Below are 19118 nucleotides of genomic sequence, written 5' to 3' on the forward strand. Positions count from 1 at the left end.
TACAGCCAGATACTGAAATTTATAGTTTGCCTGATGTCATGTGATGCTCATGTTATACAAGACAACCGATAATTAAAGGAGTAATTGTTAATGCTTGTGTTTTGGAGCAAACACAACCGTTGGTGATACTGTAATGGAGATATCACAATCTATTCTAAGCAGAAACAAAAGCAACGTTTTTACACAATCCTGTCATTGCTATAACACATGGTCAATTAACATTTGAAAGGTTTTATTTTGCTTGTGTTGTTGTGACAAATCATATTTATTTCATACTGTATAAGGGAACGTGTTTCATTCAAAGTAAATGGAAAGAGGGATTCAAATGTTATTAATAATGAATAAATAAAGTAGCACTGAAAGTAGGTTAATATACCTACTGTACATGCTGAGTAAATGCCGATAAATAAGCTTGAGTGTGTGTGTTTGCGTGTGCGTGTGTGTTCCTCAAGAGGGCCTCAGAGAGATTTGTCTTGAGTGTCAGAGGGTAATGTATTATGTATACATGGACGTGTGTGTATCGAGCGGGGTGCAAACGGCTTTAACTTACTAACCTGAACCAAACAGAGCTGATGGTTCTACATCAGTGGTTGTTCTGCCTTTTACATGCTTTAACGTATGCCTCTGGCTGACATTCAGCACAAAACAACACACTTTGTGTTTAAAGCCACTATGTAATATAAGAATGGTGAATGTAAAGGTCAATGTCTACAGAGGTTGGAAGAAGCTGAGCTTTTCAGAATCAGAATCAGAATCAGAAGAGCTTTATTGCCAAGTGTGCTTGCACACACAAGGAATTTTCTTTGGTGTTGGAAGCTTCTAGTACAGACATTTAACACAATGACAATACAATATAATACGATTTACAGTCTAAAAGATTCTAAATTGTGCATATATAAAATAAAGACTATTTTACAGAAAATGGGGGATAATAACATATAAGAGACATTGTACCGGGTAGTATATAGTAGAATAAACATATTAACAGATTGTATGTACACTTGTGCAAATGGATAATTTAGTAATTTTATTTAAAATAGTTTTAAATAAGGATCAAGCGTATTTATCCATCATTTTAAGTATTGAACATAGCCTATATTGAATATTATATAATAGTGCATTTGATTGTATCATGAAATAACCAATCACCAAAAGGTTATGTTCCTATTAGCCAAAGGACTTCAAATCCCTTGGTCAATTTAAGACTTGTGTAGAATCAGATTTATTTTTACATTTACATTTACATTTAGTCATTTAGCAGATGCTTTTATCCAAAGCGACTTACAGATGAGGGAAACAATGGAAGCAATTGGAACAACATAAGGACAACAAAAGCATAAGTGCAATAAAAAACTGGTCTCATATTTTTCTTTACCTTCTGTTAATTTAAACCATGTGTTTTGATGGCTGTTGGTTTAATATGCTGTTTACATTTTATTATTGACAAAAGTATTAGATACATTTTTATTTGGTTGTTCTGGTTGTGGGAATGAATCTCTTCACCTCAATTAACAATTATGATTAATTATCCATGATTAGGTAATGAACAGTCTGAAAGCAATTTCCCTGGAGTTCGAGTCAATCAGCGATTGTTTACCCAACACTGTTGTGCTTTGGCTTGGGGCTTATACGGCACATTTCTTTGCAAAGCTGGTTCGGAAAGATTTCTATTATGAAAAGCACTACACAAATAAATTGAATTAAACCGAATATTGTGGCGCAGTGACGACAGCTTGTCATAATATGATACACTTGCGTTCAACTTCATTTTCCATATAAGCAAAATACAAATACAATTATGAGTCTAAATAAAAAGTGTGAATGTAATAAGGTTGCGAAACACTTCTTTTTATCATATTCAGATGAAACGCATCACCATAACAGCATTACGGGCAGCTGACTTCAGTGAATAATGACTCAGTTACTTCTCTGATCTTAGAACAGCCTTATAGCGGCTGAATGAAATTTGCATTGCGTCACATGATTAGGGGCAGATTTGCACGGATTTGTGAGTGTGGGAAAAAAGTCCAGGTGGTGGGGGGAGGCCGACTGGGCTGTGAATGACAGCTGGGGTGTATTCCGCAGGGAGCGCCCTACTCGTTCTCATTATCTCTTTCTCTTTTTATTCCCTCCTTCCGTTTCTTTCTTCCAAGCGATGGGCACCGTGTTCTTTCAATTTTTCTCTCATCTCCCGACACTTGCTGTTTAGAGACAGTAATGATGGAAGATGCACAGATGGCTCAGAGCAGGACTCTGGATCTACCTGTGAGGACAGCTGGTGACGTCCCATTAACACTTAAAGAGAGGTCTGCCACTGTCACCTGAGCACCAGGAGGGCCTTGGCAGCCTTTGTCAGAACAATAATCAGGGAAATGAGAGAGAGAAAAACAATGCACTATGATTACAAATAGTCTTTGTATCGCAGGACCATGCAAAACTCAATTCTGTGGCGTTGTGGATGGATCACAAAGTGTCTGAATGGTTGCTAGAGCCTTGCTAGGGGGTTGCCAAGATATTCTGGGTGGTTGCTTGCTTACTGGGACCAAAGAGCTCCCTGTGATATGTGCGTCCTTATAGACATAAGTCTATGAGAAATTGCAACACAATCTCACGGCAATATCAATTTGTACGATCTCATTTGTATGTTTTAGTAAGATTTGCTTTTGCACCAGTGACGTTAGGTTTAGGGGTGGGGTTAAGGGAGGGGCTTCGATATGGCATTTTTTCTAATAATCATACATTTTTGGAAGATTAACATTGCATGAACTGATAAGAATTAGCCACCTCGTGAAATAGTTACGAAGTCTTGTAACTAATTCGTATAAATTTATACGATCTCATTTGTTTGTTTTAGTACAATTTGCTTTCGCGCCAGTCACGTTAGGCTTAGGGATGGGGTTAGGGGAGGGACTTCGCTATGGTGTTTTTCTGATAATCGTACATTTTGGACAATTCGCATCACATCGTTAAGAATTAGCCACCTCATAAAATAGTTACGAATTCTCGGGAAGATCAGGCTGGAAATTCTCAACAGTTTTTTTGTCATCGTTTACTGTAGAATCAAATCCCCAACCACACATATGAGCAATACTAAAAGTGATGCTCGCCTTGGTATCTAGCTCGAACATAATTCAAAAAAGTGCCAAGAGGTGGTTTGGGCCGATTTGAAATGGTGTTTCCTTTAAAGAAGACACTAAAGTGAGACCCAAATGAGAACACGTGTTATAACCCGTGACATGAGTAAGACTAATTAAAGATAAATGGTGTGTGACCCACGGTAACCTGTGAGGGAGGCGAGGGACTGTTTTTGCAAAGCAGACAGACAAGACACATGGGGGTTCATGTGACGACAATTGTGATTAACTCGCTAGTCTTGCAAAAGTCGACTGTCCTCATTCACACATGTCTGTTGAGCCACATATAGTTCCCTTAACTGGAATAGAGTCCTTCCGCAGAAACATAAATGCTTACAGGGAAGAAAGTTAGAGTTCCTCACCTCAATATTGCTTATTAAGGACAAGTCAGAAGAGACAATGGAGGCACTTTCAGTGACAGATTTTTTCATGGAAATGAATGCTTTTCTTTAGCCCTGCCAAATCAGAAAAGTGCCAGTTCTTTAAACTGTGCTAAAAAAAAACGTCTCTTTTACAGGAAGTTTAGTTGTTAATGTTTTTTTCTTTTAATACAGCACACTAAAAGTTCCAGACTTCAGAATTTTTAATAAAAAAATAAAACAGTTGTTTGAGGTGTACATGCTTAGATAAAACACTCACCTCCTTTATTTTCCTAATTAGCACAAAAACACTGTCATTTTTTTTGAACATGCACTTTTGTTGAAGAATTACTCTGTGGACCAAAATATTCCCTTAAGTTAACACATTTTTTGCTTGCCCTACTTATGGTTAACCCCATTACTGCTTAATAGCCACAGAAACCTTTTTTAGAAGAACACTGTTGTGCAGCGTAAATTAATGGGCGTTTCGGAGTTTTGGGCGCTAAATTAGGTGTGCCACCGACAGCCCATTTTAATTATGTCTCAAGGTCAAAAACCAAACCCATCATTAGGCAAAAACAGGTCAAGTTTCTAATTAAGTTATGTGTATTTTTTTCATTGCTATATGCCATTCCTACAACTTATTAAAATTGTTAAAAGAAATGCATTAAAACCATCTGTTGATAACATTAACATATACAGTACAAAACATTAAGCCTATGTAAGAAATGTTTGTAGGCGTTTGTATTGTGTTTTATGTGTCAGCTTTTGAATTTAAAATTGGAGATTTGAATAGAAATGACTGTAAATATATTTTGAGCATCTGACTTTAAAGTTAGGTTGAATTCAATGACAGTAAAATGCATTTTTTGGGGAAAGATCCATACTTCACAAGAACAAATGACAAATGTTTGTGGGCGGTTACATTTCCCATTTAATTGGATTTTATTGTCTGTGTTTGAATAAAAGACAAAAATAAGTTTATATTAAGGAGACAGATTTATGCTGGTAAACAGTGAAATGTGTGCTCTGTTCTTTAAACATCTAAATGAATCTGGAAGAAAAAGTATGTTTTTGTTTAAAAACTTATAGTTACAATAACACTGAGTGAAGTAAAATTGTAGTAATTACACACAATTACTTGAGTATGTCAGATCTCTTGCCAAAGTGAAAACTTTTCTCCCCAGACATGTTACAAACAGGGACATGTAGACAGCTGATATGACTGGTAGCTCTGTCTTTTAACTCAGATCTGAACATGCAGAACATAAGAGGCCTCGTGAAGATGACACAGCACCATGGCCATTATCCATATGTCAATCCACAATAATGCGATGATGGGGGATGTTATTTTGACCAAAAAGAAGCATAAAAGTTAGGCAAACCAAAAAGAAGGCGTAAAACATATCAAGCCAAACACAACTTTCTTTATAGCCCGTCTTCTCCATAATAGCTCTCTATAGGATTTTGAGGTGACGGCTTTGCAGAGAAGTTAGATAAACATCTCTGTTGCGATATTCAAAAGATACCGCCACATATTTTTTGGCATTGGGGTTTTAGTTAGTATGGAGATGGGGGATGGGCCTCTTAGTAAGCAAACCCTGTATCCTAGACCTGCAAGGCCAAGACAGAGATTAAACAATAGGCGATCATCAATCTCTGTCACTGCCCATGGGTTTGGGGGGTGGAAGGTTTGAGGAGGTCAGATGCTTTGTCCTTATTGATAAATATATGCAGAAATGCTGAGAAGCACCACTCACAACTTAGCCTGTGTGAACACCATTATGTCCAACAATGACAGTGTGTTATTCAGATTATATATAAACATTTTATATAGTTATTTACACATTTTAAAAATGCATGTTGTCCACCTACGTTTTGCCAGACAAATATTCAAAGTTCAATACCAATCATATTGTTATCAGATTAAATGTGATTTTATCTTTATAAACTTTTCACAGTTTATGACTCTTTACTAAAATATTTTTGTAAATTGATGATTTAATGGTATACAGAATGATTACATTATTAGCATGGTATTTAAACGGCCTGCATTTGATTATAAAACACATATGAAATGGTAACAGAACTGCCATTATTCCAACAAATATTACCACTTTCAGACAATCGCGGTAATGCCATATTTGTTTTCATTCATTGTTAAATAAACTTAACACCCGAAACCTGTTTAAAATATTTAAAATAAAATATTAAATAAAACAATAGGAGACGGACCTTATTTTGAAAGTAAAGCTATCATGATCTCTTTAATTTCACCAAGAAACGGTCATGCACAATTGATGTACGATTATTATTTTCGTGCATTCATAAGAGGTCATAGCCAAAACAAATCAGACCGAAGGGGAACAGGGAATTTGTTATTATGCAATAACAGAGTCCAGCTGAGGTCCAGAGAGAGAGAGAGAGAGAGAGAGAGAGAGAGAGAGAGAGAGAGAGAGAGAGAGAGAGAGAGAGAGAGAGAGAGAGAGAGAGAGGGACAGAGAACTGGAGGGAGAGAGAGAGAGAGAGAGAGAGAGAGAGAGAGAGAGAGAGAGAGTAATGTGGGTTTTACTCCGGCTGGGCGGGGATCGGTGTCGGTCCGTCCTAGCCAATGATCAAACGTGTTTTTCCTCTTCCTCTCTTCCGTCGCTCTCTCTCTCTCTCTCTCTCTCTCTCTCTCTCTCTCCCTCTCCCTCTTTTACTCCTCCGGCAGCTCAGTCTGCCTGAAGAACTTGAGTGTTGCAGAACAAGTGTGAGCGCAAGCAGGAGGTTGATGATGGATGCAATACCGTGTCGTCTCGTGTTTTTAGCTCTGTTCTTTGGAGCCAGGATCCAACACACAGAAGGTACAGGCAATACGCTCTCTTCTGCATGTTGCATGCGCGATTTTAAAACTCCATTCTTGCGTTTTTGTGCAGCGAATGCTTGTAGTCTGGGGCCGCTCGGAGGGTTGCTCTTTGTTTGCAAGCAACTGCAGCCCCAAAGAGTGTCTGTCTTTCTGCAAAGATGGCGCAGGTCAGCGCGAGACAGAGAGAGAAAGAAAGAAAAAAAGAGAGAAAAAATAACGATATGATGTCAGTGAAATGTTTGTTGTTTTGTGAAGTAATCTCCGAGAAAAAAATAGCGAAACCGACAAGAAAGGCGCAGAAGGCGCTTAAAAGTCCATCACATCACACCTGATTGTCACTGAAGATCAGACTAAACAAACGAACACGCGAAGAGTGTTCAGATGATTCATGTCTGAGTTGTGTGTCTGAATAATAGTTGTTCAACATCGTGTCTGACTACGGGATGTTCGTGTGTAATATTATTATGGTCAGTCTTTATGATCGCTGGATAGACGTGCTATATAACGTTACACTCATCTCATCCCTGTTTACAGCGGATCGTTCACATGCTTTTCTTTACTAATGCAATTTATTTGAGGTATTTTACATTGAAAGTGTTATGCGATTATTAACCATGCTCTCTAAAAAACGCGTCTAAAACTTTTTAATCTGTCAGATATTTGGGAAATAGTCGGATAACTCGCTACTTAATTGTTTTATGCGAAGTAACGGACTGTTTTGTTCATTAAGTCAAATAAAACGAATCCCATACGCAGTTATTTACATTAGCTAGCTGGAATGGGCTAACGTTAACTATCCAGATACGTCAACTGTTTAAATATACGCTTAAACCGCTTGTTACGTTGCGCAAATAAATTATAATATAGTGGTGATTTGACAGATATGACATTAAAGCGTTATGTTTGACGTTAAATGTATGTTTTTAACGTATACAAAAGTTGAAGTTGTGTTTAGTCAACTGACGTTTGCATACAGTAGATTAGCTGTTAGCTGTTTGGCTAACTTATCTAACTCCTCGATCGGAAACTTTAAATATCATTTAAATAAATTACACGACAAAGCTTAGCTGACCCCTTTGCGGTTGGTTATAAATGGAGAATGTGTCTAGCTAAATAGCACTTACAGAGTATTTCCTGGCATTGTTTATGTCAATACTAAGTTACCTGTTATTGAAATCGTACAGCTTTTAAAAAGTCGAGTAACGTTAGTTGCGGTACGTTGGTATATGAGCATTATTCTTAGATATGATTATTGTAAACATAAGTGACGGAGGATGTCACCTGTTTGTGTATATAGACAAGACTGTGGGCTGTGCCTCAAACCAGTTGAGTTCCTCCCTGGCCCGCAAGATTGGCCACTAGACACTAAAAAAGTACCAGCAACCTTGGTAATACAACAGTACATTAATATGCTTACCTGTAATTTTACCATCACTGTGACTACTACTTTAGTACGTTTATGTAAGGTTAGGTATTTTTGAACGTAGGGCTGTCACGATTCTGAAATTTGACTGACGATTAATTGTCTTCTAAATCATTGCGATTATGACGATTAATTGTCTGTTTTAGGGCTTTGGCGATTATGACGATTAATTGTCTGTTTTTGAGCTTTGACATTTTATTCTCATACATTTTTGATTCAGCAATTGAAACGACCATATTGTTCTGAATACAAGACTGTTTTTTTCTTGGAAATACATCAGAAAACATTGGGTCATCATATATTTAAGGTTTAGGCTTTTACCTGTCAATAATACGACTGCCAAATACTTTTAAATGAAGTAAATTGATCAGGAGTGAATTGAAGCCACCATTAAAATACTATCAGTCATAGAAAAGCTTCTAGTCTGTTTTTTTCTCACTTGCAAGACTACAATAAAATTTTACCTTTGTGTTAATAAAATTTTGGTAGACTGGTTTTCACACTGAGATTCGCTTAAATAATATTAAATTGTACTGCAGGTAATTTGTATATGTTTTAGTTTTTTTTAAGTGATTGTGTTGTGGTGGTACATTTTACAAGTATTACCATGCTTTAGTAACAATATATACACTAAAATATGCAATATGCAGATGCACTACAGCTCCCCCTAGTGTCTTCTATAGAGATGTGCAATAATTGCGATGATCTGAAACCATCGCGATGAGGTCAAACAATCGCGATGAGACGATTATTTAATAATCGTGACAGCCCTATTTGAACGTGCCCTAGTTAGTTAGCATGATAGGTTTTGTAATACAGCCTGTGCCAGCTGTGTTGGGTCCTTCATTATCTTAAACTCTTTTGTCATGTGGAATATTAAGATGGAAATGACTTCGGGCTTGAGCGTGTCACAGTGAGTTGAAATAATTATTATTCTGCTTTGTCTGATGGGCAGAGAGAGGGTACAGTTGTTGTCATACGCACTTATTTTCAAGTGACATAAATTTGTGTCACCGTAACTAAATCATTGGCTGCTTTACTTGAGCTATGTTTGATTCATGGAAGTCCTTGAAATTTGAATGCGAGGACAAGCACCGATGCTCAAAGCCACATGATACACTAAAACAGATGTTTTTGAGGTGTTTTTCATGCTATGAAAGCAGTTAAATGTAATTTTCTGTCCTTTGGCATTTACTTCAAGTATGAAACGAGAACATGAAATGGCAATGTTAATGTCACTGGATGTGCACTATACTTCTTGTCTGCTTCAGCAGTGCCCAATTATTCGTGACGCCTTGTAACCTTTACCTATGAATGCCGCTTTAAACAGTGAGTTGATGTACTAAAACATGGATTGTAAGTGTAAATACAAAGTATAAAATAATAATGCAAAGGTGTAGAATGGCTGCAATGCTGACAGGCCGCCAGTCTTTCTCCGACACCTTTGAAATGTTTGCGAGAGGTATGATGCTGGTACTCTTATGTTGTGTTCACACCAAACGCGAACAATCGTGTCCTCCTCACTCTTTATTACTCGTATAGTAGGTTATTTATGCGCACGTGACGTGGGAAAACATCGCACGACGGGGAGTCTTCACGCGTCCCGACGTGTCAAACAGTAGATGTCAGTGAGCTGTTCGCGCAAATTTTTAGCTCAAGTTGAATTTTTTTCGCGTTTGGTGTGAACACAGCATTAGCATTATAGACCCCATCAATGCTTATTGTGATGATGTTAACAGATCAGACCACATCTTTGTGAATTAAATGCAAATGCATTTTCAATTGTGAGAGTGTGGCTTTTTATATGGGCAATAAATTACACATACAGATTGACCATTTGTCTAATGTATTATTGTGAGCAAAATATACAACAAAGAACCATGTTGTTGTTCAAACTTGTAAAGAAGAATACCTCAGCAACTCGCAGATGATGCACTGTTTGCAGCTTAGCTGCCAGATGCATGACTAATGTGCGAGTGAGGCCTTCTCGGTTTGTGCCGTGCTGTGGATGTATACTACAGGCATATCCAGAGACACACTTGGGAGCATGATTTAAACCAGAGTTTAGCCTGAGGCCCCTGCATAGGCCCTTAGAGGCTCCTCTTTAGAGTGAGCATTTGATACACAGTCAATACAGTAATGTTACCTTTGGGATGAGGAATCTCAAGTATTCGTATGACCCCCAAACTGCCTGTTGTCCTGGCGTGCAGAACCAAAACTTATTTGAAAAGTTGCATAAATGCCGGCTAAGAAATTAATTCGGAGGTAGCGATGCGTTCGGCAGCCTCCTAGGGCTTTGGTATATTGAGGCATTGGGACTTTTTAAGTGGCAGTCTAATAGAGTTTTGTTTTAAGTGGCACTCTTTCTGTCGTGCAGAGTTGCAGTTAATAATGCAGCCACATTTGCAAGTCCTTTTCGCTGAATGGCATGACTAGAATTGATGCCACCGCAAACACCAGGCTCTCCGGCTGTTCTTTAAACCATTGAGCCACTGTCAGCCCGACAAAAAAAACGATAAGGGTTGCTTTCGTGCAATCCATTTGTTGTCTGTATTTACTGAAGCTATTTGGCCTAAGTGGCCTCCTTGGGTGCACAAACGTAAGCCTTCCTCATCATTACAGGATGGGTATAACGGTTATATAATCATTCACCACAAAATCATTGCCGACATTTGGAAATTCTGCTTCCTTTGGGATGAAACGGAGCTCTCTGTGAGCCCTTTTCTGTAGATCAGAGCAGTCTCGGATTCTCGTATTCGATCCTGTGTGGTGCTCTGGCTAGCTATAATTGTTGGAGGGATTTCATATCACTTCAGAGAATATTATACAGCCTGTGGGATTTATGGTTTAGAGCAATGAGAGATTGTGACATGATTAATGGGATGTGTCAAAAGATAAAACATATTGCGCGTGGTTAGAAATGCATAGTTTAAACAAAAAAAAACCCAAAACGTTTAATGAGTTTGATATCCCTAACATCTCCAGTTGTGTTTCGTGGAAGAAAAATACTTGATGCAGGTTTAAAACAACATTTGAACACACTATTAATTGGTAGCTGATGAAGGTAAAGAAACAGCCCTGCCCCAATGACCTGTTCCTCTCTGGGGCCGGAAGACATTGGCACGCGGTGCCCTTTTATGCCAGCGAAGTGCTGGAATGCAGCGAGTCCTGCTCTTTATTTGAGTCATTTGTTTTACTGGCTGATTTGAAAGGGAGCTTTGCCGGTTTTACAGCTTTCCCCTTCCTCTCGGAGCTAGTTACCTCGAATGGAGATTGTCCCTGTCCAATCGGCAAAGAGAGAGGGCAGTTTTATGATCCCTGTGTGGCTCAAAGGCTGCCTGGAGCGCCGGGTATTTATAAAGAAGTCCGTCATGTGCTCTGCAAACCAGCAATTAGCAGTGCCTCAGGCAGCGGGAGCGCTGGAAAAAAGTTAGGATGTAAGCGGAGATGAGATCGTACTCTTTGACGGTTTACTGCCCTTTTCTCTCCGAAGGCTTATTAGAACGACAGGTTGAAGAACGCAGCAGACGTGAAAAGTCAGTTTCGGAGGGCCGTGTTTTGGTGTGTCCTAGAAAATGTGTCTCCGGCTAACACTTGCGTGGGAACAATACGCCCACAGAGTACGGTTGCTCCATGACAGCAAGCAGGGAAGATGTCCCCTGGAGCTTGTGAAACTGCATAGCTCTGTTAACATCCTGCATGTGAACGCTCAACGGGAAGGCACAAACCAGAGAACTTTAAGGACACCCAGACATTCCAGTATGATAGCCAGTCGGCTGGAACTAGGTCACTGTCAAAGCAACAATTTCTTGCTGGTCTGAGTTTTTTGAGTGAACTTATAGATGTCTACCTAGCTTGGCAGGACCATTTTGTTTTACTCAATTTCTTGTTGTCATGTTGTGTACCGCCTTCAGGCATTTCAATATTAGGATAATATTTTCTAAATAACTGGTAGTCGCTTACGGAGCTGCTGTAGTATCGGTGCCCAAGAAGCTTTCCAAAAAGTCTGTATTCAAGCAGTGGTTTTCTTCAGGAGACATTTTAAATAAGCCAGATAACATACTTATTCAGAACTGAACCATCAGTTGTTTTGTGGAATATGCTCATGGGGAATATTTGGGCTGTCTATGCAGAAATATTGTATTGCATTACGGGACGTTAGGCATAAGATCATGTTGGCATGTTGGGTTTGGAGACCAATTTATGCTTCTGCTTATGTATATACATATATGTTTGTATGTAGTAGGGCTGTCATGAAATCAGACTTGTGCTACACAATTATTATGGCCAAAAGAGTTAATGATAATGATCTTACACTCACACATTTTACAGCCCAGCATTGGGTCAAGAAGGGATGAACCCAGCCAGTGGGTTAAAATAACCCAGTAAATGTTTGAATTTGACCCAATATTGGGTTAAAACAACCCAGCATAGGTTAATTTATAACCCAGTGGTTGGGTTTCTCCCATTTTGAGACGATGCTGGGTTGAAAAAAAACCCCTCATTTTCAAAGTGTATTGTAATATCTATTGATTTTTTCACAAATAAATGATCATTCAAATAATTCTTTAATTAAGGTTATTTTGTGCTGTCTTTTTTGGCCAATGAATCACTCAAAATCAGTTGTAGGAAGGCAGAGAGAAAGTTTTGCGAGAGAGTGTAACCACTGAGGGTCTTGTTAAACAAGTGGAATAATGTGTCCACTGATACTGGGGATGAGTTACTCACAATATTATCAATTTCACAGCAATTCGTAAATATTTTACGAGGTAGGTCATTTAAACGTGTACGTGTTTGTACGGTTTTTACGATTTGCTTTTGTGCCAGTGATGGTTAGGTTTAGGGGAGGGGCTTCAGTATTGTGTTTTTCTACTAATCGTAAATTTTTGTGCAATTCCATTTTACGAATTAGCCACCTCCTAACAGATTCCATCAATCTGAAGGAATCTACTGTTGCATTTTCTTAAAGTCAAATTTCTAGAAAGAAACGTGTATATAAGAGCTGTTGGATCCTTCTTAAAGGAGTAGTTCACCTTCAAAATGAAAATTCTGTCATCATTTACTAGGGGTGGGAAAAAAATCGATATGGCGATTTATCGCGACATTTCAGCCCGCGAGACGTTATCGATACTCTGGCACAAAGTATCGATTTTCTTTCAAATACAAAAGATCTAAATTCATACCTACACTGTGCTTACCAGAACAGCAGTACCCACATATTTCTTGTGGTGACGCTCACAGATTACGGATGGTCAGATGAACGGAAATTGTAATTCACAGCGGAGATGAAATACGAGCATAATGGCGGACCAACAACAAATTAGAGATGCGCCAGCGTCTTTTAAATCAAAAGTTTGGGCGCACTTTGGATTTCGTAGTGAATGTAAATAAGTAGACGTGGTTAGCTCTGCAAGTTGGGAATACTCTTTTCACCTTCTTTCAGTCTGCAGTTTCGTGATTCGCTCCAGTCCGGCGCTTTCTCTCTCACCCGCAGTGCTCGTGCAGGGGTGCAGGTATCTGCGCGTGCATATTAAAAAAGCTCATTCTCACGTATTTCAGAAGTCCAAGTGTTTTGTAAAGCTTTAATAGTTTTTATAAAGTTCAACTTAAGGCGAGCCGAGGTGAAACTTGCATTGAAATGCGCGATGATCCTCATAGCGTGAGCGCTTTGACGTGACGCGCCGCAAACCCCCGTTTTGGCAGACGCGTGTGGAGTCACCAGAGATTCACAGTCCAAAGACAAGCGCAAGCATAAACAAACAAATAAAGACAGAGTCGCAACACACTAAAAATGCTCATCTAATAGATCCTTTTTTCCCTTCATTTACAGATGTCGTGATGTATTTTTATAGAATTGCCAAGCGATATATCGATTATCGCAGAATCGGCGCATTGTGATATTATCGGTATCGTGAGCCCTGTATCGAATCGTATCGGGAGGTACCCTGCGATTCCCATCCCTATCATTTACACACCTTGTCATTTCAAACCTGTATGACTTTCTTTCTTCTGCAGAACACAAAAGAAGATATTTTGAAAAATGTTTGTAACAGAACAGCACAGCCCCCCATTCACTTCTATTATAACCGATGCAAGTGAACGGGGGGCTGTTAACAACAGTCTTCAAAAAATCTTCTTTTGTGTTCTGTGGAAGAAAGAAAGTCAAACAGGTTTGAAATGACAAGAGGGTGAGTAAAAGATGACAGAATTTTCATTTTGAGGTGAACTATTCCTTTAACCAAGACCAGGAGTATGATTCCTTATCATTTGTTCTTGGAGACAGACACGTATAGCGTAAAGCCTTGTGGGAAAGGTTAAGGTTGACAGGGTCCATCTGAGTCCTCACACCCAAACCCACATCTGTCTTGGACAAAAGGCTCGCAATAAAGGGGGGAACGAGGTTAGGGGCCTGAGTGGTGACCTATGGAAATGACTTTGGGATCGCTTGCATGATGATAAAAGGTTCCACAGCTCCCCAGCAATAAAAGCTTGGGGGAGGGGAATCGGAGGACCCATGTTTTGTGAATGCATGTATGGCGTCTGCGCACGAGTAGCCACTTCATTCCCTAACCTCTCTTCATATGTGACGTGCATGCACCCTCCGCTCAAAGTAATGATGTATGAACCAGCGCAGGGATTTCGGTTGCCAGGAAACGGGATGTAATTAATTCCACTGCACACGGAAGGTGAGCGCGAGGAGTTGTGCTAAGTGGCTTTCTTTGATGAAGAGTCCACGTGATGCAAAGCCTGCATCCCTCCTCTTTGGCGTTATATCCCTACAACCAGCTCTCTGGTTTTCCTTCGTGCTTCTTGGAATCCAAGCACGGGGATGATGACGTTAGCTTTGGTTTTTGAAGTTATTGTTTTGCTTCTAAAAGATTTTACACATTGTTTGAGAGGAGTACGCTTGTAATGTAGGTTTAAGATTTAAAGGGATACTTCACCCAAAAATGAAAATTCTGTCATCATTTTACTCACCTTAGTTGTTTTTAATCTGTATAAATGTCTTTGTTCTGATGAACACAAAGAAAGATATTTGGAAGAATGCTTATTTCCAAACAGATCTTGCCCCCCATTTACTCCCATAGTTGGAAAATTACTTTATCATTTTTTTGTTCTTTTGAACACAAAAGACGACATTTTGAAGAATGTAGGACAGCAAACAGTTCTGTGGCACTTTTGACACCATTGTATTTTTTCCTACTATGGGAGTCAATGGGGGGCAAAATCTGTCTGTCTATAAGCATTCTTCCAAATATCTTTCTCTGTGTTCATCAGAACAAAGAAATTTACAGATTTGGAACAACTCCAAGGTGAGTAAATGATGAGAGAATTGTTATTTTTGGGTGAAGTATCCCTTTAACAGCAAAAGCACATAACGTTAGTGTGTGTCAACAGAATACTTCACCCAACATTTCACATACTCATCCTGGATGTGTATGATTTTATTTTATAGAAGTATAAGACAAAAGACATCATTCACCAGCTCTTTGTAAAACCTTGAATCTCATGAATTGGAACAACACTGTTTTCGTAAGTTTAGACCTCTGTTCTCTGTTGTTTTAGACTTTAAAACCTATTACATCATAAAGAGCAAGATTGCGCTGGATGAAATATATTTCATGTGACTGTGCCAAGTTACTTCGTAAGTGTTTGGAGCTTTGTTTGGTTGTCCGCAGTGCCCTTTTATTTCCAAAAAAGGTCAGAATTACGTAGTTTCTTTGGTGCTGTCTGAATTGTATATCACTAATAACAGGAATAAAGATACTTCCACAATAAATCTCTTGTTGCTAAAGTCCACTAACAAAAAGTATGGTTTTATTACCCATATTTTAGGCATTTATTGTGTTATATGGTGGATTGTTTTGTGTGCCATTTAAAAACCAAATTCGTCATGTAAATAGTAGAGATGCACTGATATGTCGGCCAATAATTGGTTTCGGTCGATAAAAGCAATTTTTCACATTAGCGGCTATCGGCCGATAGTTTAAGAACAGCTGATGATCAGGGCTGATAGTCTTCTGTCAATCAAAAGAGAACAGGAAAATGCAATGAATTTTTGCTTCGTATGTATGTACTATGTAGAAAATGTTAAGAAACATCACCAGTTTGTTCAATATTAATAGTCATTATATAAATTAATAGCTTTCAGAAAGTAAAGAAATATTAATTTAATCTTCAAAATCTGTATCGGCTGATATCACCCAGGGCTCGACATTAATGCTCGTCCGGGACAAGTGAATGTTTTGTATGGGCAAGTGAGAGAGAGAGAATTGATAAACTGTAGTAAACACTATAGTAAGGTTCAAAAACACTATAGTGTCTAGGAATTTTACTGCAGTCTACTATAGTAAATAACACTATAGTATACTACAGTAATTTATGTGGACAAATATACCTCTATTTTATGGTAAAAAAAAAGCATATTTGCAAATTAGTTAAATTAGATTTATTTAGAAATGCAGGCTGACCAATCCAGTCAACCGCATTACCAATTTACTTCACGATGAAGATTAATTACTTGGCTCTAAAAACTCAACACACTCTTCAATTGATCCCCGTCCGCTGTTCGGGCAAGTGAAGGGATTGCGAACAAATAGCACACCTATTCATTTAACTCCACAGCGTGCTTTTATTACGCCAGCAGATTGCCTTGGCATAGAGCATGCAAGAGCTTTCACTTGTTTTCCCTCTCCCTGCCGAAAAGATTGAAAGGCACTTCTCTTTTAATGCAGGATAATTCAATTACTTAATTAGTGTTTCAAGCCAAAGGCTCCAAAGATGTTATATTCGATCGGCATTGATTCTCAAATTCAGTCATCATTGTCTTGAGAGAGGTTTTTCCTCTTTTCTTTTTTTGCATCCATACTTTTTATTTGTAGCCACTCTGGAGACTTGAAATACCGCAGACGTTTGAGACCCAGCAGTGCGAAGCTGAACCCCCCTGTCCCTTTCCCATCCATTAAAAAATGGCTTAGTGGGTCCTAATCAGATAGAGCACAATGACATTAGTTTAATTGAAAGCATTGTAGAACTTAAGGACTCAAAATTGCATGCTTTTCATGAACGGCAAAAGTTATTGCAGAAAGGGGCCAATTGTCCGTAACTTAATTAAATCGTTGTAGTTACGCTGTTTCAAGGGACCTTTTGAAAATTTTAACACACGGTTTTATGGCCTTCACTGCTAGGATTTATTGAAAGGTATGCGAATGCTGCTTTCAAATAAATTAAAAACAATTAATGGATAAATATGAAAGTCTTATAAAAGTCCATGTATTGCAGACTGTAAGAAAGTGAGAAACCTGTAGCTCAGTTGGTAGAGCATTGTTTAGATAAAATCTTCTGCCAAATGCATAAACGGAAGTGTAGAAATGAATACACAAGGATTTAAGAGTAACAAAGTCAACAGGTGATTCCGCATGAACGTGAGCTGACCATTAAACAAAACCCCATGGCAAGGTCCTGTTTAATAATGCCCTCCATAAAACGGAAACAAGTCTGTATTCATCTTTAGAAAGTATGCCTGTGGCCTTCCAGCTTTGATGTTTTCAAGATTTTGACAAGCATGGCCCCAGCTGTAGCGCACATGTGTCTCCCGTGCCATCTTTTCATAAAGTTTGTCCGTGGGTGTTTCGGTTCTCATCCTAACATAAACAGACAGATATGAAGTAATTGCGATGTCACTGTCTCGGCGGAAGGGGAAAAGTGATATGAAAGGCAGGGCAGGAAGCCGCTGTGGAAAAATAACATCTTTGGATTGTGTGAGAAGCAAACACGCTCGGTTGTTTAATGCCTGCTGCGTTCATGCGGCTCAGCTTTGTAGACCCCAATTGACTTGCGTACTTGAGAATATCACAGTGGTAAAGTGATAAGTGAACTCTTGTGTTAAGATCTTACTATGGGGAAATATTAGTCAAATGCCTCGTTCCATTTTTATCGGCTGTTATGGGACTTTGACGTCAGATGGTGTTCAAGTGGCAAGACTGCACTACAGCGAGTGAATTTGAATAGCTGAAAGACCAGAGCCGTTGAATATGAGAGTTACGACACTCACATAGACCTCCATAGGAAGAAAGGAAAGTAACTCGCATCATGAAGCGTCCGATAGTTCCAAACATTGCACTGAAGCCCATTCATTTCAGTGTCTCCCAAACGGACTTGCTGTACATTTAGTGAAATAACTACATGTTTTTACATTTTAACGAGTTGGCAGTTTAAAGTAAATGTTATCTGATCTTTTATTCATATTACTCCCAAGATAAAATGCTGATATAAATGTAGTGAACGTAGTAATCAGTGTACACAATGTGCTAATATTTAGCTAAATTTATGCAAATACAGCTGCTGTTACCTGTCCCGCGAAAATCTGTTTGGAACTATTGAGGGCTCCGTGAACCACGTGACCACACGGCGGCGAGATCGAGTGTCATAACTCTCATATTCAACGGCTCTGTAAAAGACGGATTGAACTCCGTGTTTCCCACAGGATTTTGAGAGACTGTGACGCTGATAACGGTCATACACTACTTAGCATATTTGTGACATCATCACGTCGTGTTTGCATTTGGTCTAGTTTTGGCGCTTGAAATCTGTTTCGCTTCTACTCTCTGATCACATTATATTGTATTTTTACACAACTGAATGCTATTTTCACATATTATCTGTTCTGTTGTCACACATAAAACAAGCATAAAATAGTGGCTAAACACGACCCAATAACATTTCTTTGTATTACTAACATTACTAACGTTTCTTTAACTGCTGCCAAAATCCTGATTCATAAACGCGACATCGTCTGACAAAATCTTTGGCTATATTAGCCTAACAAGGGTTGGGAATCGAAAATCGGAATCGTTTGGGAATCGGAATCGAAAGGCTAGGAATCGGATACTTGAAATAAAAATATAAATTCCTGTGTGCATATTTTCAGAAATGTGCTTGTGTTAACTTGTGATAAAGCATAGGAACCACAAATTGACCGTAGTTTCATTATAGTAACTACTAGGGATGCCACAATACTCAATATAATATTGAACCATTCGGTACGACCTTCACGGCTCAATACGTGTACTGTAAGTGAATTGCGGTTTTGCGTTTTTAAATTATTTCCGTGCGCTCAATTACGGGCTGGCGTTATTGTATGCCCGTTGTACTAAAGTGATAATCTCCGAATTTGGCACATCAAGAATGTATTTTTACACTGCATACGAAAGCAGCACGCTCGCATTGCTCTCACCCAGCACATGCAAAAAGAGCGCCTACGGCACCATGCCAAAGTCCGTTTAATGAAAGTCATGCCACTCGGCGGCCTTTTGGACATCTATTTATGTCATAACAAGAGCGCCTCCAGGCAG

General features: G+C 38.8%; 1 protein-coding gene across 1 annotated transcript in view; it reads left to right on the forward strand.

The window, feature by feature from the left end:
- The first annotated feature begins 6212 nt into the window (after window positions 1-6212).
- The window catches only part of tgfbr1b (transforming growth factor, beta receptor 1 b), a 59343-nt gene continuing 46437 nt past the window's right edge, over window positions 6213-19118 (forward strand). The window contains exon 1 of the mRNA XM_057323078.1: window positions 6213-6339. Coding sequence (XP_057179061.1) covers window positions 6267-6339 — 73 coding nt within the window. The 5' untranslated portion in view covers window positions 6213-6266. The remainder of the gene's footprint in view (window positions 6340-19118) is intronic.

This window comes from Triplophysa rosa, linkage group LG23, assembly GCF_024868665.1.
Source record: "Triplophysa rosa linkage group LG23, Trosa_1v2, whole genome shotgun sequence".
Lineage (NCBI taxonomy): Eukaryota > Metazoa > Chordata > Actinopteri > Cypriniformes > Nemacheilidae > Triplophysa > Triplophysa rosa.